This window comes from Tursiops truncatus, chromosome 17 (genome assembly GCF_011762595.2).
Source record: "Tursiops truncatus isolate mTurTru1 chromosome 17, mTurTru1.mat.Y, whole genome shotgun sequence".
Lineage (NCBI taxonomy): Eukaryota > Metazoa > Chordata > Mammalia > Artiodactyla > Delphinidae > Tursiops > Tursiops truncatus.
The window spans coordinates 38,970,571-38,994,998 of NC_047050.1; the positions used below are offsets into that span (position 1 = coordinate 38,970,571).

The window sequence follows — 24,428 nt, forward strand, 5'->3', positions numbered from 1 at the left end:
ATAAGTTTGAATTTAATATTTATCTCAGAACGACTCAAACTAGCATTTGAGGACAAGGGGGGACACTCTCTCTTTTCGACACCCAGTGCCACTGTCCTGTGTAGGTTCAAACACCTCAGATTCAACATTTGCTATAGTTCTAAATACTCATGCATGTCATAGGTCACAGGAGAGTTGGATTCACCACCCTGCCCAGAAATAGCAGCATTCTAAAGGTTTCTCCACAGATCATGAAATGAAATGGTCGGTCCACTTTGATGATGGGAGGCATGGAATAAGCAGTGATTTCTGACAGGTTTCCTGCCACTGCTTCAGTTCCTTACTAACCTCAATCATTGCTCTTTGTAAAACCTTGGTTATTTTAATATTTCTCACAGTAACTGAGAGTTCACTCAGGTCAGCCCAGGGTGAGAAGATTCTGCTGATTCCCATCTCCTTCAGCAGTTCATGTACCTCATCCTTTTTTTAGAAGATAAAAACTCTTTATATATATATATATATATATATATATATATATATATATATATATATATATATATATATATATATATTTGGTTGCACTGGCTCTTAGTTGTGGCAGTTGGGCTCCTTAGTTGCAGCTCACTGGCTCCTTAGTTGTGGTATGCAAACTCTTAGCTGCTGCAGGCGGGATCTAGTTCCCCGACCAGGGATCGAACCCGAGAACCTGCATTGGGAGCACGGAATCTTAATCACTGCGCCACCAGGGAAGTCCCTAAACACTTTTTATGATCATAAATTCAATACAATTGTCAGGTATTATTAAGAATACTTAATAGTATCCACTGTTAAATTATTCTCTCACAAATGTCATATTTCACTATAGTTTGTTTGAATCATGATCTAGATAAAGACAACACATTGCAAATGGCAGATATATTTCTTACGGCTTTTTCAATATATAGACCACTCCCACTTCCTTTTTTCCCTTATAACTAATTTGTCAAAGAAATGGAATATTTTTCTCTTGCAAATTATTCCCCACCACCTGGATTGTGCTGATTGCCTTTCCATGCTGTGTTTTACATATTCCTCAGTCCCTGTAGATGCACCTCATACTTCTGATCTAATTTGAACTTTGGAAAGAAAACTTCTATTTTTCTGGTTTTCATGTTTTTGAGCTGTGTGTCCACCAGGTCTGTGGTCAGGTAGTCTTCAAGGGCAAGATGGTCACCCATCTTCTCCATGAGGACCACCAGCATGGTGGCATTTCCTCAATAAGGCAGTTTGAGGATGTGGCAATGAAAATTCTTATCAACTGTGGAGGCAAACTTGCCTGCCCAGTACATGATGGGCACCTTGACTTGAGTTGTTTGTACTTGTCCAGGTGGAAAATGTTCACCTTGATGAGAACAGGGTCAAAAGGGGTCAGTCACTTCCCCCTTGGAGAAATTGAAGAAGGTCTCTTTGACATCAAAGTCCTCGTGGATGAAGGCAAAGCTCCCCTGAGCCAGGCCCAGCTCCCAGTTGTGGGAGAGGCTGTCTCTGAGCTGCTTCCTCAGAGACCATATGCCTCTGTTCTCTGCACTCACCTAGTTAATTCTGCGTTGGAATATCTAACATGGCTCTGTGGGTGAGTTTATAATTAAAATCCCTGGTGCTGTACATCCCCATAATCCTGGCCATAGTTTGTTTCTTAGTCCTCTCCTTCTCTTCTAGCTAGAATAAACTTCTAGAAGGCTAGAGGGAGTGAAGAAAGGCTTAGTGAGTCTACCCTAAAGAAAGACATAGTTTTTCCCCAATAAAAAAACTAATAGTTCTACTAGCTAATAGTTGTTAAAGTAAAAACAAAACAAAACCATAAAGGTACTGTGATTAAATCAGTTGAAAATATTGGGTTTAATAAAAGTAAATATGATTTTTTAACTGCAATGCCTTTCAAACGTTTAAGATGCAAAGCATTTTATTAGTCAGGATAAATACCTAAAGCATTGTAATAGGAAAAAATACTGAAATCTCAGTGGCTTAACATTATAAGATATATTTCTGGCTCATGACATGGTCCAACAGTAGAGCTCTTGATTAGGTGGCTGCCTCCAAAAGGTAATTCATAAAGCCACTCACCGTCCATCAATTTCATCATCCTGAATGAAGAGGTCCTCAGATCACCCCAGAATTATTCCATTCCAGACATTTGGAAGGAGCAAAGAGCAAGGAAGATGGTGCATGGGAGGTTTTATGGGCCAATCCAGAGAGTAGTACACATGACTTCTACCGAGAAAGCACATCCCATTGTCTGGAACCCAGCACATGGCCACACCTAACTGCAAATGAATGCTGGGAAATGTGATCTGGAGAACAAGGAGATGGATTTTCATGAACATGCAATAGTCTCTGCCATACACATGTTTTAACCCTTTAAGAGAGACCTATGGTGTAAAGCTTTTCTCAAACTTACTTATCTAAAGAACTCCCTCCCACTCATCACTCTAGCATCTATCCACTTAAGTATTCCGTGGAACACACTTAGAGAAATACTTATGTTATGTTCCCTTGGACCCTCCTCTGAAAGAGCTGCTGTTGGGTTTCTTGCCTTCTAATGATGTTGTAGACACAGGAAAAGAAATGCAGTTACAGATGTCTGTAGATCCTGACTCTTTGAGGATCATATTTTCAAATCAAAAAATGGTTTGTTTTCTTAGCTATTTTATACTTTATTTTCTGTTTCAAAAGACCTTACTTGTGTTATCTTCCTATCTCTTAGAAGCAGAGTTTGACCCAACCAGCAACATTTCACCCCATGCAGCTATGCCCCAGGAGGATTATAACTCCATTTAAGTAGAAACTGTGAAGCTTCCATTGGCTTAATTGCCTTCCTTATATTTAAAATTGATAACCGACAAGGACCTACTGTATAGTACGGGGAAATCTGGTCAATATTATATAATAACCTAAATGGGAAAAGAAGTTGAAAAAGAATAGATTCATGTATATGTATAGCTGAATCACTTTGCTGTACATCTGAAACCAGCACAACATTGTTAATCAACTATACTCCAATATAAAATAAAAAGTTAAAAAAATTGCCTTCCCTTCTCTCCCCGTGACCTCCCATAATTCCCAGTGCCTTCCAGAATCTTCCAGGGCCTTCTACCTTTACAGCATTTCCTTTCCCATTACAGATGATTATTTCGAACTTTTTTTATCTCTTCAATTAACAACTCATCACCATGAAAACAGAAATGACTGATAAGCTTCATATATTATTATTCTCTGTAGTATTTATATTTTAGCATGGGACAAAATATGAAAGGAGGATAATAATCTTCTAATGGTGGAATTTCAGGTACCAGTAACAGACACTGGAAAGATGTTTTGAGAAAGGCAGCATTGCTAGAGTTTTCAGAACATACAGGTTGGGTAACTACCTGCTAGGCTCATTTATGAAATTAGTCCTTGACCAAAGGTAGCCTGGTATTTCTTCCAGGGAAGACAGATCAACCCTTAATTTGACACTCATGACATTTCTCTGCACATATTGACTTTATTACAGGAAGTCAGAATTTTCTTCCTAGACAAGTTTATGAGATGTTACTTCCCATTACAACAATTACAAAAAATTTAAAAAGTTTAATTTCCTTACCTGTTTTATTCTACTTTGGCCTCAAGCCTAATTTATCAAAAAGTAGGAATATTCTTAGATTACTATCCTGAATAAAAATATGACCTCAGATTTGCTCTTCTCTTTCCAATGCATCTATTCTAGATATTCAGATATATTTGTACCTGAATATTTGGTATATAACAGGAAATAAATTATTTCACATATCTAATGAATTGCCAATCAAAGTCTCCTTTTATCAATAAAAACGAATATTTTGGCAAATAAGCATTAAATTTTACATTGTTAAGTGGAGAAGTCACTTGTCATTCTGTAGATTCCATTTCAGTGGAGGAAGTTATTTTTTGGAAGTGTTTTCCTGTGGAGGGTTGCATTTGATTAATTTATTCCAGAAATTTTGCCAAGGAAAATTACAAAAGTGAGGTCAAAATTTGTACATGAATTTTTGGAAAGAAACATTTTATAAAAAGTTTTGGTTTATTTTAAAAAATGAAACAGAATTTTGATTTCATGATTGGCATACTCTGAGTAGAGTAAGTGAGGAAAGTTGTTGTTTTTTTTTATATCTATACTACTCGATGCTGTATATGTTTATTTGAAGAAAAATTTGAGATCAAATTCAAGATAATTGATTTATAGTAAATATAAATTTAAAAAAAGACCAAATCATGTTTAAGATATTATTTAATCTTAGAGAAAATGAGAGCTATGGCAAAAATATCGCTAATAGGTGGAGTTTCAGAGTATGCATTTTTCTATTTCTTGCCATTGTAAGAGCTATTTATTTTTACATTGTATAATTTAAAAACTTAATTTACCCCCATATTTAGCAAATGGATTTCATATCAGTTAAACTGGAAGTTTCCTTCCTATAGTTGTCTAGAGCTATTTATTTTTGAATACAGCTCCTGAGTAGTGAATTGCAAAAATAAAAAGAACAAACTTTTTCCATTTAATTCATGGACAATGGAAGCTTCAAACCCAGAAGTGACCATCAACATAATGTATTGTGGTTTTATGTTTGTTTTTTTTTTACAAATTTTATTTATTTAATTTTGTCTGCGTTGGGTCTTTGTTGCTGTGCATGGGCTTTCTCTAGTCTTGGTGAGCAGGGGCTGCTCTTCATTGTGGTGCACAGGCTTCTCATTGCGGTGGCTTCTCTTGTTGCAGAGCACAGGGCTCTAGGCACATGGGCTTCAGTAGTGTGGCTCGCAGGCTCAGTAGTTGTGGCTTATGGGCTCTAGAGCACAGGCTCAGTAGTTGTGGCACACGGGCTTAGTTGCTCCGTGGCATGTGGGATCTTCCCAGACAAGGACTCGAACCCATGCCCCCTGCACTGGCAGGCAGATTCTTAACCACTGCACCACCAGGGAAGCCCAATGTATTGTGGTTTTAATAGCAAAGTATCTACGATTCTGCAATCAGGTTTTTAGGAAAAGCAGCAAGTGTCTATACTTTACTGTTGAATACCCTCCTCTTTCCTAATACCTCCAGCTATAGATTTTCAGTGAGTACACAGATCCATTCAAAAACCAGGGATGATAATCATAGAAAACTCATTATATTTTTAAGAAAAACATGGATGCAAGACATTTGGTAAATATTATCATTTTTTAAAAAAATAATAAAACTGACAAATTAAATTAGGCTCCCAATTTCCTGCCTGAATAACATTCTCTGTGCAGGTGCTATATGCATGTATGTACATGCATATAGCAACCTTGATGCCACCAGAATCTTGAATTTACATCTACTTTTCTATGTTTCACAGAACTTGTGTCCAGCATATACATTATCTAACAAGTGTCATGTTGGTGAGAGTTAGATTTTCCTACCATAATTTATTCATTTTTTTAAAAGCCATGGCATCTTTCTTTGTGACATCCTTGTCTGGTTTTGGTATCGGGGTGATGGTGGCCTCGTAGAATCAGTTTGGGAGTGTTCCTCCCTCTGCTATATTATGGACATAGAGAATCCTAAAGATGCTACCAGAAAACTACTAGAACTAATCAATGAATTTGGTAAAGTAGCAGGATACAAAATTAATGCACAGAAATCTCTTGCATTCCTATACAATAATGATGAAAAATCTGAAAGTGAAATCAAGAAAACACTCCCATTTACCACTGCAACAAAAAGAATAAAATATCTAGGAATAAACCTACCTAAGGAGACAAAAGACCTGTATGCAGAAAATTTTAAGACACTGGTGAAAGAACTTAAAGATGATACAAATAGATGGAGAGATATACCATGTTCTTGGATTGGAAGAATCAACATTGTGAAAATGACTCTACTACCCAAAGCAATCTACAGATTCAATGCAATCCCTATCAATCTACCACAATTTGTATGGGAACACAAAAGACCCCGAATAGCCAAAGCAATCTTGAGAATGAAAAACGGAGCTGGAGGAATCAGGCTCCCTGACTTCAGACTATACCTCAAAGCTACAGTAATCAAGACAGTATGGTACTGGCACAAAAGCAGAAATATAGATCAATGGAACATGATAGAAATCCCAGAGATAAACCCACACACATATGGTCACCTTATCTTTGATAAAGGAGGCAGCAATGTACAGTGGAGAAAGGACAGCCTCTTCAATAAGTGGTGCTGGGAAAACTGGACAGCTACATGTAAAAGTATGAGATTAGATCACTCCCTAACACCATACACAAAAATAAGCTCTAAATGGATTAAAGACCTAAATGTAAGACCAGAAACTATCAAACTCTTAGATGAAAACATAGGCAGAACACTCTATGACATAAATCACAGCAAGACCCTTTTTGACCCACCTCCTAGAGAAATGGAAATAAAAACAAAAATAAACAAATGGGACCAAATGAAACTTCAAAGCTTTTGCACAGCAAAGGAAACCATAAACAAGACCAAAAGACAACCCTCAGAATGGGAGAAAATATTTGCAAATGAAGCAACTGACAAAGGATTAATCTCCAAAATTTACAAGCAGCTCATGCAGCTCAATAACAAAAAACCAAACAACCCAATCCAAAAATGGGCAGAAGACCTAAATAGACATTTCTCCAAAGAAGATATACAGACTGCCAACAAACATATGAAAGAATGCTCAACATCATTAATCATTAGAGAAATGCAAATCAAAACTACAATGAGATATCATCTCACACCAGCCAGAATGGCCATCATCAAAAAATCTAGAAACAATAAATGCTGGAGAGGGTGTGGGGAAAAGGAACACTCTTGCACTGCTGGTGAGAATGTGAATTGGTATAGCCACTATGGAGTACAGTATGGAGGTTCCTTAAAAAACTACAAATAGAACTACTGTATAACCCAGCAATCCCACTACTGAGCATATACCCTGAGAAAACCATAATTCAAAAAGAGTCATGTACCAAAATGTTCATTGCAGCTCTATTTACAGTAGCACAGAGATGGAAACAACCTAAGTGTCCATCATTGGATGAATGGATAAAGAAGATGTGGCACATATATACAATGGAATATTACTCAGCCATAAAAAGAAACGAAATTGAGCTATTTGTAGTGAGGTGGATGGACCTAGAGTCTGTCATACAGAGTGAAGTACGTCAGAAAGAGAAAGACAAATACCGTATGCTAACACATATATATGAAATCTAGGGGGGAAAATGTCATGAAGAACCTAGGTGTAAGACAGACAGGAATAAAGACACAGACCTACTAGAGAATGGACTTGAGGATATGGGGAAGGGGAAGGGGAAGCTGTGGCAAAGTGAGAGAGTGACATGGACATATATACACTACCAAACATAAAGTAGATAGCTAGTGGGAAGCAGCCGCATAGCACAGGGAGATCAGCTCTGTGCTTTGTGACCACCTAGAGGGGTGGGATAGGGAGGGTCGGAGGGAGGGAGATGCAAGAGGGAAGAGATATGGGAACATATGTATATGTATAACTGATTCACTTTGTTATAAAGCAGAAATTAACACACCATTGTAAAGCAATTATACTCCAATAAAGATGTAAAAAAAAAAAAAAAGCCATGGTATCAAGCGTTAAAAGTTTACTGTGAAACCTATGAAAATACATTTGTTCATCTGGGCCCATGTTGACCCCTCTCTGCTTCCCTTGGATTCCTCTGAATCTTGGTGAGCTTAAGGTGAGAGTGAGACACATAATTCAACATAGAGTTGGGGTGTGCTGAAGGTTGCACAACTCTAATTTAAAAAATCCAGTGTGTTTTTATGGCAGGATTCTGGGGGGCTGCACTGATTCCCTGATGAATGTTGACAGGGCTATTAAAGCTGTGAAACAACATCACTTGAATATGGCATTGAATAAAAAAACTAGCTTAGCTGTGCTGTTCTTGGGTGTTATTAGCTGATTAAACTTAGTCATAGGGAAAACCATCTTCAGACTATGCATTCATTTTCTCAACTTTTTTATTTGTTTCTCAGCAACTGTTTCACAAGGTTGGTTAGCTAGGTTTCTTTATAGTGGCCTTTAAATTCTATCTATGACATAAAGGTGAACCATTATGTCCATGGCTCCTTTTGTTGCCCCAAGACATCTGGTGTGCTGCACAAAAGAGACCCCCTCTCCTGCTTTATTGAGCCATAACTTTGACCAGTGTGTGCTTGTTTATATTTCTGTAGAGGAAGACTTGACTTTGGCCAAATCCACTTCAACTCTGATCCCACCCTTTATTTTCCATGGCTCTTTAACCTCTCTGAGACTCAGTTTTTCTCAGATATCAAGAGGGCATGATGATACTTTGCAAGTTTATTATGGGAATTAGAGATCATGTAAAGTGCCTAACATGATTCCTGGCATAGATTAGGCACCCAATAAAAAGTAGCTCTTATTATTGTTATTGAAACAGTCTAGTGAGAAAAAAATGTATGAGTTATTGCCTTTTGTATTACATAGAGAAGAATTTTGGAGAGAGGAACAAAATGGTGTTTCCACAAATGGAAATGAAATGAAATCTCGACACTTGCTTGGAACTAAATTTTAGGCCTTTGGTGAGAATTGGCATATCTCTTTGAAGAGTTAATTTAGGTAGATTTAAATAATTTGACTTTTATAGTACTTTTGAAAAAATTCCTAATGGAAGTTGGATGAGATTCTTTCAGTAATTACACAAAATGTGGTGAGTATCTGGGTGATATTTAAACCAAGAACAGATAATATGAAAATGAGAACACATCTCAATAGGTGAGATGTAGGTTAGAGCTATAAAGCATCACATGACTTTTCTAATGAGATGTTGAAATACCAAATTAGGAAACTGAGAGAGACTCCAAATATTCTATTCTGATATTTTACATCTGCAAGTGGGAGTGTAATTTGCTGATAAGTAATAAGATTCTTAAAAACTTTAAGCTTCTAAATCAGCAATTTCATTTCCATTTCTCCATTCTAAGAGAAAATACAAAATTCAGAAAATTGCTCTATGCATAAAGATGTTCACGATAGTATTAGCTATATAAAAATGTGAAAGCAATTTAAATGTCTGAAAGTAAGGAAATGATTAAAACAATTATGCTAAATATCATGTATATAAGTATTGTATAAGCAAGCTATTGTGAGAAGTTTAATGGGGAAATGTTTCTACAAAGGGAAAAATATATAAGACTATATATAACTTATTACTTTAACTATATAACACAGTTATTGAAAAAAACACTGGAAGGAAATATTTATTTGAACCATGTAAAGTTAATTTTGACCTATAGAAGGACTATTTTGAATGGTTTAACCTAATACATGAATATTTTGGGGAAGTGGTAAAATTTTCAGCAATATTCTCTTTCTATGAAGTTTTTGTAATTTTCTGTTTTACAGAAACATATTTTTATTATAAGGAATTTTTAATAGAAAATAACTTAGTCATCTAAAAAAGGAACTGTTCTAATTTAGGCAAAGCTTAAAAATAATAAATTAGATTTCCATTTCTGGCAGTTTTACAAACTTGATATTCTGCAAAGCCTTACACTACAGAATAATCCCAGATACTATATAAAGTGGTTAGAAAAAACTATTCATTACATGGTTGAGCTGGCAACAGAGTAAGGAAATCCCCAGCACTCAAACATGAAACAAAAGCATAAATCCTGGGAGAAAAGGCCATGACTGCTTTCTGGGCACCTGTGGATTTCTGGTGATCCAGAGATTACGTTTTAATGGCCTCGTAGGTAGCAGGGAACAAATATTGGTGTCCATATAATGTAAGGAGTCACATAAAAGACCTGCATATGAAGCCAAGACAGTACCTAACAAAAAGGGCCACATCTTCAGTGAACTAGAGGTAAATCCTAATTTACATGGGAAATTTGCTTATTTTATCTTAAAACAAAATTATTAGAAAATAATAGGTTTAAAGGTGGATTCCAGAAGCAGGTATAAATCTTATGTGGGTGAAAGAACTCTCAACTTCATGCCTCTAAGAATTCATTCAGATAAAAGTATATCAGATAAACAACTCAACAGTTAAACATTACAAAACAGATGTAGGAACAAGAAACATGGCTGAGAATCAGCAGAAATACCCAATAGTTGAAACAAATAAACAAATATCAAACATACAAAGACTTATGATATTCAAATATAGAATAGAGAAAGAGCATATTTTGTAAGTTTAAAGGAAAATAAAACAGTACTGAAAGTATGAGTTTAGAGACTCTCAGTGATGATAAGGCACATTTGAAGAAGAAATTATAGACTTGAAAAGCATAATTGAAATAAACTCGGTTAGTTTTAAAAGCAGATTCCATACAACTCAGGAGGAGGACTGAATTATAGGATGGCCCTACAGAAATGACCAGATGCATACCAATGTCAAAGATATGGTAACCATGAAGGAGACATCAAAAATCATGGATCATAACATGAAAGCAAATGTCCAACATACATGTAATCAGAGTTACAGAAAGAGTGGCCATGAAAATGAAAAATGGATAATATTCTAAGAGATAACAGTGAAAATATTCCAAAACAGATAAAAGACACACATCCTATGATTTAGGAATCACTAAGTTCCAAGCAGGAAAGATGCAAACATTGTATCTATATCTATATCTATATATCTAGTTACATTGCAGTGAAGCTGCAAAATAACAAAGGAAAAGAAATTTAATAAGTAGTCAGAGAGAAAAAGCAGATTAGAAACAAATAACAAAGAAAAAAATGAAAAATAGCATATAGTGTTATACTGTTTTCAAAGTCTGAGAGAAAATAAATGTAAACACACAGCAAAACTGTTTTAAGAATGTGAGTATAATGAAGACATTCTCAGGAAAACAAAAAACTGTTTACCATCAAATATGGTGTTTATTACCAACGGTAGAGTAACTACTGAAGAATTCACTTCAAGAAGAATAAAAATGATCCCAGAGGGAAGGTCTGAGAAGGAAGAAAGAAAGGATAGTGAAGAAAGGAGTGAACATGTGGGTAAATCTAGATAAATATTTATTGTATAAAACAATATTTAAAACAACAATGACAATAATAATGTTTAATTTGTGAAATGTGAAAACAATTTTGAATACAAGTAAAATATTTCCTGATAATAGCATGTAAGTTGGAGCAACTAATATTAAAGCATTTTAGACTTTGATATGTTTACATGTTAAAATTTCTAAACAGCTACTGAAATAATAGAAATACAGTGTAAACTTCCAAATGAATAAAGGTTAAAAAAAAAGAAAAATAACAAAAACCTTAAGCAATCTAAAAGATGGCAATGAAAAATATAAACAAAAAAGCAGGACAAATAAAAAGGCAAAAATAAAGTGGTAAAGAGAAATTCAATACATCAACAATCTCAGTAAATATCAATGAACTAAACTTTTCAATTAGAAGGTTAAGTTTGTCTGACTGGATTAAAAAAGACTAAAAAAAGATCTAACTCTATGTTGTTTATAAGAGACTTACACAAAATGTAAGGATATAAAAATTGAAAGTAAAGTGCTGGAAGAAGATATACCAGAAAATAATAATGAAAAGTAAATTGGTGTGGTTATGGGAACTTCAGACAAAACAAGACTTTAAGACAAGAATCACCACTAGAAATAAAAATATCCACTATATAATGGTAAAAGGTTGAATTCCCTTGGAATAACAGTTCAAAACATGCATGCACATAATTATATACCTTCAAAACATATAAGGTAAATACTAAAAACTATTAAAAAAGAGAAAAATCCACCATTATTATAACCAATATTAAAACAATTCTCAGCAATTGATAAATCAAGCAGAACAATCAATAACTTAGAATAAAGGACATTTGCCCACCACTGTCAACAAACTTGATATATTGACTCCCACACCAAACAATTAGAGAAAACCATTCTTTTCAAGCATTTATTGAACATTTATGAAAACTAACCAGAATTTAGACTCATAAAATTTTAGAGAATTCTTATCATGCAGACTATGTTCTGTGATAACAATGCAATTAAGTTAGAAATACTTTACAGAAAGATTACTAAACCACACCATACATTTGAAAATTTAAAACCTAAATAACTCATGGGACAAATAAAAATCATAATGAAATTTGGGAAATATTTATAATTGATTGAAAACGAAAATATTACATATTAAATTTTTGGAATGCAGATAAAGCAGTACTTAAATATTTGTATTAGAAAAGAATGATTGAAGATTAATAAGCTAACACTACAACTCAAAAATTAAATTAAAAATAGCAACAGAGAGACAAAGGGCATTACATAATTATGACACTCCAACAAGAGAATATAACAATTGTAAACGTTTATGCACCCAACATAGGAGCACCTAAATATATAAAGCAAATATTAACAGAAATAAAAAAGATAAATTGACAGTAATAGTGGAGACTTTAATACCCCACTTATGGTAATGGATCCAGACAGAAAATCACTAAGAAAACACTGACCTTAAGTGCCACATTAGACTAGATAGACTTAATAGATACATGCAGAACATTCCAACCCCAACCAGCAGAATACACATTTTTTTCAAGTCTACAGGGAACATTCTCCAGAAGAGATCACAAGTTAGGCCACAAAACAAGTCTCAGTAAATTGAAGAAGATTGAAATCACATCAAGAATCTTTTCCAATTAAAATGGTAGAAACTAGAAATCAACTACAAAAAGAAAACTGGATAAAATAAAAATATGTGGTGTCTAAACAATATGCTACTAGACAATTAATGGTCAATGAAGAAATCAAGAGGAAATCAAAATAACTTTGAAACAAACAAGAAGAGAAAATGTACCCTTCCAAAATCTATGGGATGCAGCAAAAGCAGTTCTAAGAGGGACGTTTATAGCAATAAAGGCTGACCTCAAGAAGCATGAAAAATCTCAAACAATCTAACCTTACCCCTAAGGGGACTAGAAGAAAAAAAGAATAAACAAAGCCCAAAGTTAGCAGAAGGAAGGAAATAAAAAAGGTCAGAGTGGAAATAAAATATAGAGACTAAAAAAACTAGAAAAGATCAATAGAAATAAAAGCTTGTTCTTTGAGAAGATAAACAAAATTTACAAACCTCTGGCCAGACTTATCAAGAAGAAAGAGTCAGAGCCCAAATAAAATCAGAAATGAAAAACAAAAAGTTACAGTTGATACCATAGAAAAACAAAGTATCATAAGAGACTACTATGAGCAGTTATACACCAACAAATTGGAAAACCTAGAAGAAATGAATAAATTCCTAGAAACATACAAGCTACCAATACTAGATCAGGAAGAAACAGAAAATCTAAATAGACCAATTACTAGTAATGAAACTGAGTCAGTAACTCAAAAAATCCCAATAAACAAAAGTCCAGGAGCAGACGGCTTCACAGGTGAATTCTACCAAACATTTAAAGAAGAGTTAATACCTATCCTTATCAAACTATTCTAAAAATAATCAAAGAAGAAGGAACAGTTCCAAAATCATTCCATGAGGCCAGAATTACCCTGATAGCAAAACCAGACGGACACCACACACAGAGAAAATTACAGGCCATAGGTACAAAAATCCTCAACAAAATATTAGCAAACAGAATTTAACAGTACATTAAAAGGATCATACATCATAATCAAGTGGGATTTATTCCAGGAATGCAAGGATGGTTCAACAACCACAGATGAATCAACATAATACACAATATTAACAAAACAAAGGATAAATATCATTGATCATCTCAATAGATGTAGAAAAAGCATTTGTCAAAATTCAACACAATTCATGATAAAAACTCTTAAAAAAGTGGGTATAGCAGGAACATACTGCAACAAAATAAAGGCCACATTCAATGATCAACGAGTAACATCATACTCAATGACAAAAAGCTAAAAGCATTTCCTGTAAGGTCAGAAACAAGACAAGGATGCCCACTCTCACCACTTTTATTATAGAAGTCCTAGCCACAGAAGTCAGACAAGAAAAAGAAACGACATCCAAATTGGAAAGAAAGAAGTAAAACTGTCAATATTTGCAGATGACACGATACTATAAACAGGAAACCCTAAAGAGTCCACCAAAAACTATTGGAACTAATAAATGAATGCAGCAAAGTTGCAGGATACAAATTAACATACAGAAATCTGTTGCACTTGTATACACTAACAATGAACTATCAAAAATAGAAATTAAGAAAGCAATTCCACTTACAATTGCACAAATTTAAGTACCTCAGAGCAAATTTAACCAAGGAGGTGAAAGACCTGTATTCTGAAAGCTATGGCATTGATGAAAAAAATTAAAGATGACAAAAATAGATGGAAATTTATACTGTTCTCATGGATTGGAAGAATTAATATTGTTAAAATGCCCATACTACCAAAAGCAATATAAAGATTCAATGCAATCCCTATCAAGATACCAATTGCATTTTTTTTTGCATTTGTGAAAAAACACAAATAGACCTAAAATTTGTATGGAACCACAAAAGACTCTGAATTGCTAAGGCAATCTTGAGAAAAAGTGCAAAATTGGAGCTATCACACTCCCTGATTTTGAACTATACTGCAAAACTATAGTAATCGAAGCAGTATGGCACTGGCATAAAAGCAGACACATAGATCAATATGACAGAAATAAACCCATTCACATATGGCAAATTAATCTACAGTAAAGGTGGTAAGACTATACAATGGGGAAAATATAGTCTCTTCAATAAATGATGTTGAGAAAATAGGATAGCTACATGCAAAAGAATGAATCTGGACCACTATTTTACACCATATACAAAAATTAACTCAAAATGGAATAAAGACTTGAATGGAAAACCTGAAACTACTAAACTTCTAGAAGAAAACAAGGCAGTCAGCTCTTTGACTTTGGTCTTAGCATATTTTTGGGGGTCTATCTCCTTAGGCAAGGGCAACAAAAGCAAAAATAAGCAATGGGACTACATCAAACTGAATTTTTTTTTTAAGTGAAGGAAACCAGCAGCAAAACAAAGAGGTAACCTCATGAATGGGAGAAAATATTTGCAAATCATATATCTGATAAGAGATTAATATCTGGAATATATAAAGAACTTATACAACTTAATATCAAAAAACCCAAACAATCCAATTTAAAAAATTGTCAAAAGACCTGAACAGACATTTTTCCAAAGAAGACATACAGCTGGCCAACAGGTACATGAAAAGGTCCTCAACATTATTAATCATCAGGAAAATGCATATCAAAATCACAATGAGATATCACCTCACAGCTGTGAGAATGGCTGCTATCAAAAAAACAAAAAACAAGTGTTGGTGAGGATGTGGAGAAAAATGAACCCTCATTCACTGTTGGTGAGAATATAAATTGGTGCAGCCACTACAGAAAACAGTATGGAGTTTCCTCAAAAAATTAAAAATAGAACTATCATATGATCCAGCAATTCCACTTGTGGGTATTTATTTGAAGAAAATGAAAATGTTAATTTGAAAAAGAAAATGAAAATGCTAATTTGAAAATGCTAATTTATTTGAAGAAAATGAAAATGCTAATATGCAATGCTGTTTATTGAACCATTATTTACAATAGCAAAGATATGAAAACAACCTAAGTGTCCATCAATAGGTGAATGGATAAAGAAGATATGGTACATGTATATAATATAATGAAATATTAGTCAGCCATTATAAACATTTGTGAAAACATGAATAGACCTAAATGATATTATGCTAATTGAAATGAGTCAGACAGAGAAAGGCAAATACCATATATCACTTATATGTGGTATCTAAAAAAACAAAACAAATTAATAAGTAAAACAAAACAGAAACAGATTCATAGATAGAGAGAAAAAACTAAGATGAAGATGAAGGGAAGATGGGCAAAATAGGTGAAGGACATTAAGAGGCACAAAATTCCAGTTATAAAGTAAATAAGTCACAGGGATTTGATATGCAGGATAGGGAATATAGTCAATAATATTGTAATAATTTTAAATGGTGACAGATGGTGACTAAACTTACAATGGTGATCATCTCATAATGTATATAAATGTCAAATCACTATGTTGTACACCTGGAACTAACATAACATTGTATGTAAATTATACTTCAGTAAAAAAGAAACTAAAAATAACAATAAAGTAAGAAGTGGAGAAAAAGAAATAATCAGGATAAAAGTAGAAATGAAAGAAATAAATGAAATAGAAAGCAAGGAGAATCAACTAAGTTGGGTTTTTGTGAAGTGACAAAATTGCTCAATGTCCAGTAAGATTGATTAAAAAATGAGATAGGCATCAAAAAACCTATATTATAAATAAATAAAAAAGGAGGATGTAATTTCAGATGCAGAAGAACTTAAAAAGATAATGGGATATTATATACAACTTATGCCAATCCATTAAAAGATTAGATGAAATGGGCAAATTACTTGAAAAAATATAACATATCAACAGAAAAGATAAAGCCTGAATAGTCACATTACCATAAAATAATTTTAATCAGTGTAAGTTTAAAATCTTCTCACAAAGAGAATGCTAGGGTCAGATGATTTTACAAGCAAATTATTTCATATACTTTCAAATATTTAAATAACAGGTATTTCTACAAAATTTTCTAGGAAATAAGAAAAGAGAGAATATTCCCACCTTAATTTATGAGGCTATTAAACCTCATTATCAAATCCAGACAATGATGGTATGAGAAAGGTCAATAACAAGACAATCTCATTCACGAATATAGATACAAAAATTCTAAAGGAAATCATAGGCAAATAAAATCCAATGAAATATACATCATTACTAAGATGGTTTCCTAATTATGAAGTTAATTCAATAATAATCACCATATTAACAGATTAAAGAAGAAAATGATATAATCATCTTAATATATGGAAAATAAAAGAATAATTAAAATTCCCAGTCCATTAACTATTTTAAAATATCTTAGTAAACTAGAAATAAAAAAGAACATCTTTGATCTGCTAAGTGATACCTACAAAAGAACTACATAAGATTTATTTAAATCATGACATGTCAAAACCTTCCCTTTAAAATCAGAAACAAAACGGTAGTTCACTGTCAGCCCTAACCAACACAGTAAAATAAATAAAAGGTATACAATTTGGAAAGGAGGAGACAAAACTGTCATCACTGCAGTTGACAAAATTATCCACATAGAAGATACACTGACAATTTCTTTTGAATTAATAAGAGAGTTTAGCAAAGGTGCTGGATATATGTCAATATTTGAGTCAATTGCATATATACAATCAGCAACAAGTAGTCAGAAAATATATATATTTAAAAGGTGTTATTTACAATGGCAACAAAAATAAAGTACTAGAAATAAATCTAATGTGCAGAATCGTTAGAGAAGATTATGATAATCTATTGAACGATATTAATAAGACCTAAATAAATTAAAAATATGACAGCATACTGAAAGATATTAACAAGATCTAGACAAAAGACACTTCATCTTTTCATGGAGAGAGAAAGACTCAATATCACAAAAATACCAATTCTCAAATCTCTAGATTCATTGCAATTACAGTCAAAATTTCAGTAATACTTTTCATAGAACTTGGCAAACGGAGTGTGAGGGACACTTCTTACTATATGTCCTCTGGTACATGTAAAATTTTTAACTATGAGAAGGTATTTTCTATTTTAAAAATTTACATTTAAAATAAATAAATTATAGTAGACAGCCTCTAAGATGGCTGCCAATGATCCCCGCTTCCTCATATCTTGTGTGATCCCCTCCCCTTGGGGTGGACTGGACTTAATGACTCTTTTCTAACGGATAGAATATGGAAGACACGACGGGATGTCACTTCTGTGGTTTCTGCCTCAGGTGCTGGCTCTCACTCTCTCTGGATTGCTTGCTCTGGAGGAAGCCAGTTTCTACATCTCCAGGCAGCCCTGTGGACTGGCTGGAGTGGCTGAACTTGGACATGGATCTTCTGAGGCTTGTCAACAGCCACATGAGGGAAATTGAAGGTGGCTCCTCCCCAGGTCAAGTTTTGAGATGACTATCCAGCTCTTGCCCACAACTTGAGCATGAGAGACCCTGAGCCGGAGGCCCCCACCCAGCTAAGCCACTCCAGTGTTCCTGACCCACAAAAACTGTGAGATAAGTATGAGTTGTTTCCAGCCACTAATGGAATAATTTGTTCTATAGCAATAGATACGTAAAACAAAGTACATTGATAAACATAAAAAATACATAAACAGAATAACAAAGGGCCATGAATAGCTGAGACACCTCTGAAGGAAAACAAAGTAGGAGGACTCAGCCTAGCTGATATCAAGATTTATTACAAACCTATAGTTAATTACAGCAGTGCGTTTTTGGTGTAGAGAATTAGGTCAATGGAACAGAATAGCAAAAATAGAAACTGATTCACACCTGTTTGGAAGCTTAAATCTTATAAAGCTGGCATTGCAGCTAGGATGGCCGGATGACAAGGGTGGGACTTGGGGATATTGGGGGCAATAGTTATTTCCCAAATGGTATAAAAATATTAATATTTAACAAAGAGTATGTCACACCTGTGTGAATCATGTGACTGCCACCCTGGTTTCTTTCTTCTCACCTAATTTGAGGTAAGTGGGTCTGCTCATTCAACTAGCTAAGGCAGTGATTCACTGTATTGACCCTGAGGTTAGCACAAGAAAGGGCTCAGCTCCTCCAAGAAAGTTTTCCTGAATTTCAGTTCTGGGCTCAGTTCTTGTCTTTGATTTGAGAGAGCACTTTATACATAACTCCACTACAGCACATACTTTGCCTATTAAGATGTTAAGATCATGAACTGGGAAACAAGATTGGCTGGATTTAAGTAATGGGCAAAAGACTTAATCTCAGTTTTCTCACAATAAAATAGGGATGATAATAAGAATTGTCTTCTACCTCCAAGTTCTTGTGAGAATTGAAAGGTTTGTTCATACAAAATGAAACAAAATGTTTGCAACACCCAAAATATTTGAAACATTTATTTCAAACATTATTTTCAAATATTTGAAAAAGAAGATAGTGGTGAAGCATAGCATTCCAGGTAGGAGAAATAGTATTTTCAACATTTCAAAGGTCGATTTGGGGGTGTCTTCAGATAGCTCAGCACAATTAGAGAATAAAGTGTGAGTTGGGAAAGGGGAGAGACAAAGCTGGATAGTAAGAATGCCTGCATTATGGTAGTTCTTGCATGGCACACCATGGAATTTGGACTTTTTCTTGAGACTAGGTCATTGAAGGCATTTAAACAGAGGAGTGTTATAATCAGATCTGATTTTTAGAGAGATCACTGGTCACAGTGGGAGGAACCATTTATAAGAAGGGAGTTGACCTGGGAGGGAAGATTACCTGGGAACTGCTCAGTCATTCTCTGCTTCAGCCACTTGGCTTGTAGTTATTCAGCTATTGCCTTTGTGCACCTTCTCCTATAGAGAAACATCATAGTGCTTTAAAAACCTTTTCAATTTTTTTCCTTTTCCCTCCCCACTTGGTGACTCTCTGTGCTTTATGTGGGCATTCCATTATTTTCCTTAATTTTCAGAGTACATAGTCACTAAACTTTCCATAATTTACTCTAAGTTTCTTTCCATTCATGTCCAACCCAGTGTCTTTTGTTCAGTGGATCACACACATTTTTCCAAATTTTGCTTCACTGAAGTTTAATGCCTTATTTTTTCCATTTCTGGGACACTCCTTAGACTTAATGGGAAAAATGAAGCAGCACATTCAAAGACCCATTTGGCTGCCATGCAACCCTGTTGATTTATCATCAATAAGTAAACAGAAACTCTGCTTCTTAAAAAAAAAAATCCATGCTTGAGATCTTTCTTTTTAAAACAACTCTCAGACGAAAATTGTACCATGTGCCTTTGCAGGTCCTCTTTGGAGCTTCCATTTATCTATTCTTAGTACATCTAGTCCCAGCATACAAACAAGAGGGGCCCAAAAGCACCATGACGCTCCCCTTCCCAACAGACATGGCCCACATCTCTCTCCATCCACACACCTGCTACTCCCTAAGCTAACATCCTCTAACTGTAACCCTATTTGAGAAACTCTCTGTGTGAAACCAGTGGGTGTAGAAATAGCAGGTGACTGCATTTCAGCAGTTTTGGTGACCAGAGAAGAATTATTGCTTCCTTCACTTTGTGGCTCTGGTAAGTGCCCAAGAGGTGTAGTCAAAAAATCAACACATTAGTAATCCAGCAGGACTAACTCCAGCTGTTTAACATGGCCCAGCTCAAATGTCACATCCTCGGTGATGCATTCCCTGACCCCCTTCCTCTCCTAGTCACAGTTTTACTGTGCCCTTTGCACTCCCATAGCCCTTTGTTCAAACTACTACTAGTATAACATTTATCACCACTGTTATTTTCACTTTTTGAAAATTGCATTTGAGTATGGTAGAGGGACGAGAGAATGGCTTTTCAAGGAGAAAAAGCTCTGGATGCCCATTGTATTATGCTACACTCAGGTTTGTGACTTTGGGTTAAGTATACCCTCTTTGAACCTCAGTTTTCTTGTCTGTAAAAGAGACTGTAGGATTAAATAAAGAAGAGAAGATGATGCCTATATCACGGTACCTGGCCTCCAGCAGATATTTAACAAATATCAGTTCTCTTTCTTTTCCCTTCCTGTTTAGATGTGGACCTATCTGTCTCTCCCACTAGACCATAAAGCCTTCTGGGGAGACACTTTGACTTATGAATCTTTCTAGCACCTAGTACAGTGTCCAATCCAGGTGTTCAATGCAAATGTGTTGGCTGCTGGATGAAAGGAATGCCATGTTGAACCCTGGAAAACTTGGCCCAACTTATTGGCCAGCGTCCTCTGACAATGCCTGTGGGCCTCTGGTTTGGTTTACCTCATTATTGTATCCAAGCTCTTGATTTGTGGGTGATGAAATGAGGCAGGGAAGCTTAAGTAAGTCCATATAGTCTTTGAACTTAAGATAGGTAAATGTAGACGCCTTGTTAAAGTTCCTACTCTTTGGAAAGCTGTGAGTTGTAAATTAGAGGACCTGCTTTACTTGGAAAAAAAAATAATTGGGGCTAAACCTTGAAGACATTGGAGTTATTTGGGGAAGGTTTTTAGTATAATTGAGGTATTCCCTCAGGAATGGTCCTGCAATACAAAAATGGATTCATGATCAAGGCCCCTTGGTGTTCTTCTGTGGAAAAACACATGCTTTTGGCTGAAGAAAAAAAAAAAACGAACTTGGCAAGTACTGTACTGCTTTAAAGTCCTTTCAATATCTGAATTAATTCCATGTCACCACACTTAGCTTCAAGCCAGTGTTTCATGTGGCCCATGTCCTGGTGCACTTACTGCACGGGTTATGCAGTAAGGTAAGTTGATGGCAATCCCCATGTAAGGTATCAATCATACAGATACATGATGTTGATGACTTGTGAATACTCTGTGCTTATTGGACATCTTTTTCTTTTGACCATCTCCTCCATGACGCTTTCCAGATCAGTGCCCTGTTTGGATCTCTATAACAATCTGGCATTGCCCATCTTTCCAGTCAAGTCAACACCCACTATGAGCCAAACATTGTTCTAGGTATTGGGGACAGAGTGAGAAGCAAGATGGACACAGCCCCTGCCCTCAAGGAGCTTACATCTTAGCGCACCTCTGAACTCCTTTTATTTACTCCTATTTCTGGTGTTTTGGCTTTCATTTCCTCACCTTCAGTTTATCTATCTATGAATTCTATTATGTGCATCTGGCACACTCCATTTTGCTTTTTTAAGGTTTTTGACTTCTCTTTTCCTTTTGATGGTCTATTTATTTTTTAAGCTACGATATGGTCATAAACTTTCAGAGCTAGATGAGCTTTGAGCCCACATAGTCCAACAGTAAGCCACAGAGATATATTGATTTGTCCTCTCACATAACGACCCGCTGGTGGGTGGAACCCAGCACTGACTGCCAGTTCATTGCTTTTCATTAACCATTACACTGCCTCCCTGATTTCCTACCCAGTTTTCTCATGCCTACCCTTATGCAGAAATACACATTCATTTATACTCTCCCTTTTGTCTCATCTGAAACCCATTCTGCGGTCACTTTTCAATCTTACCTAACTACATAACTCTTCTTCCCTGTTTGTTACACTTGTATGACTTCTCCAGCTATGTATATAACACATGACCCCCTAAAATTGCTACATTCAAAATTCTGGAAAATACCTAACTCTCTCCTCTCCTCATCACAGATCTCATCCACAATCATATTTTTTCTCATTCAAATTCCTAGTCTGTTACTTTCAGTAGGACTGTTCATTCATCACCTTATCTGTTTAACTATGCCACATGTTTGCTTTTATACACTCCCATTCATTCTTAAGTAAGTGAGCTTGGGATTCAAAACTGCCTAGAAAACTACCACATAGTTATTTCCATGAGCGCAGATCCTTTCTCTCCTTGGTACAATTCTCTAAGCAAATCTTGGATCTCTGTTTCTCTGGGAGTCACTACTAAGTCCTAACTATAGGTGATTTGATTACCGCAAATGCTCAGGCACATCCTGTAGTCAGTCCTGTAAGGTCACTACTGAAATAGACACTACATTTAATCTTGTCTACACCATCTTGTTCTTTATTTGGACTTAACGTGGATTTCTCTCAATCAGTTTTTAGTTTCACAGGGTATCTTTCTCCTGACCTCTGTCTGTGTTCCTCTATTGATGATTGCTTCCTGTGTGAAATTGGTGGGCTGGCTGCCACTGACTCCCAGCTGCACAAACTAATTCATCCCTGGAGCTTGGCATCCATGGGCACTTACACATTGTTTTTCCTGTTCACTCGACTCAGAGCTGCCAATATGGCAGTTGCCTCGGGTTCCTTCTGCTTTTCCTCACTAGCATATGGCATGGTTTGACCTGGTGAAGTTGAGTTTCAGTTTTACTGAGAAAAGACGTACTCTAATGTAAACTGAACACAGAAAGTGACAGAACAGAGACCTCCACTCTTATTTATTCAACAGCTCTTTGTGTTGAGCCCTTGATCTAAGCCAGGCAGTTGACTAGTATATACTGCAGTAAGATTTTAGCTCTGACCCCAAGGAACTTTCAAATTAATGGAAGAGCCAGGAAAGCATTCCCATAATTAAAGTATATCAGCACATATACCTTAATTATTAGAAAAGGTAAAATAATCTATTGCTAAAGAGGACAGGCTTTGAAGTCAGACAGACCTGCACTTGAATTTGGACCTCACCACCAGCTTGGCCTGGGGCATGTTCCTTAATGTTTCGTCATCTCTTCCTCTTGTCTGTAAAAGGATTCTAACTAACAGTTCTTTCAACATAAGATTGTCATGAGGATTAAATGAATTAATAGAGGTTATGTGCTTAACCCAATGCTTAGCTCTTAATAAGTGCTCAGGAAATATTGGTTTTATGTGGTATTTACAGGCTGCTAGGGGAGCACAATGGGAGAGTCAAGGAAGATTTCTGGGAAGAAGTGACACGACTTGAGTTTTGAGAGACAAGCACTGGTGATAGCTAAATGAAGTGAAGAAAAGTAATTCTTTAAAAAATGTTTTTAAATTGAAGTATAGTTGATTTACAATGTTGTATTCATTTCAGGTGTACAGCAAAGTGACTCAGTTTTATATATATATATTCAGTTTTATATATACTTTTTCAGATTATTTTCTCTTATAGGTTATTACAAAATATTTAGTATATTTCTCTGTGCCATATAGTAGGCCCTTGTTGGTTATCTATTTTATATACAGTAGAGTGTATATGTTAATCCCAAATTCCTAATTTATCCATCCCCCCACTTTGGCAACCATAAGTTTGTTTTCTATGTCTGTGGCTCTAAGGAAAAGGAATTCTAAGTAGAGGGGGCAGCACATGCAAAGGTATGGAGGTGTGAAATAATATGATGAATGTGTGAACCCCAAGTAGTCCACTGTGTATGGCTAAAGCAGAATAATCCATGGCCGGAGGAAGGGAAAGATGATGACTGAAGCAAATAAAATATTAGAACTCATTTCAGCAGAAGAAATTCTGCAAAAAAACCATATATCACTCTCTACATAAGTGCCAAGATATATGAGGGATATGCAACCTGAAACTTTCAAAGACATCTGAGAAGAGCTTCCACTGAGATAGGAGGAAGAAAGAACTGCAGAATGAAAAAGAGATGGGGCAGAAATGATGGCATCCTGACACTCAGTTAGAAACGTGTCATACAAAAGACAATGGTGTCTTGTCCAAAGGGTCAGAAACTTGCAACCTGTACCTTTCCTACAGATCCATGACCCCAAAGCCCATCTCCATCTACCACTACATTGAACTTTTTGACAGTCCCTCTCCCTGTTTGTTATCAGACACATAAGTATGTAGCTTAAGATCTTAATGAAAGAGCAGAGCAACTTGGTGCTATGACACCTGAACCCAGCAGCTGTGGGTGA

General features: G+C 35.4%; 1 protein-coding gene across 1 annotated transcript; it reads right to left on the reverse strand.

Annotated features, from left to right (window-relative positions):
* Positions 1-163: 163 nt before the first annotated feature.
* Positions 164-22,877, reverse strand: LOC101333966 (protein Z-dependent protease inhibitor). Its single transcript, XM_019925395.2, is given in 7 exon segments — positions 164-321; positions 324-453; positions 1,071-1,325; positions 1,328-1,400; positions 1,402-1,550; positions 2,870-2,909; positions 22,789-22,877. Coding segments are annotated over 7 exon segments (894 nt in total).
* Between the last annotated feature and the right edge of the window lie 1,551 nt (positions 22,878-24,428).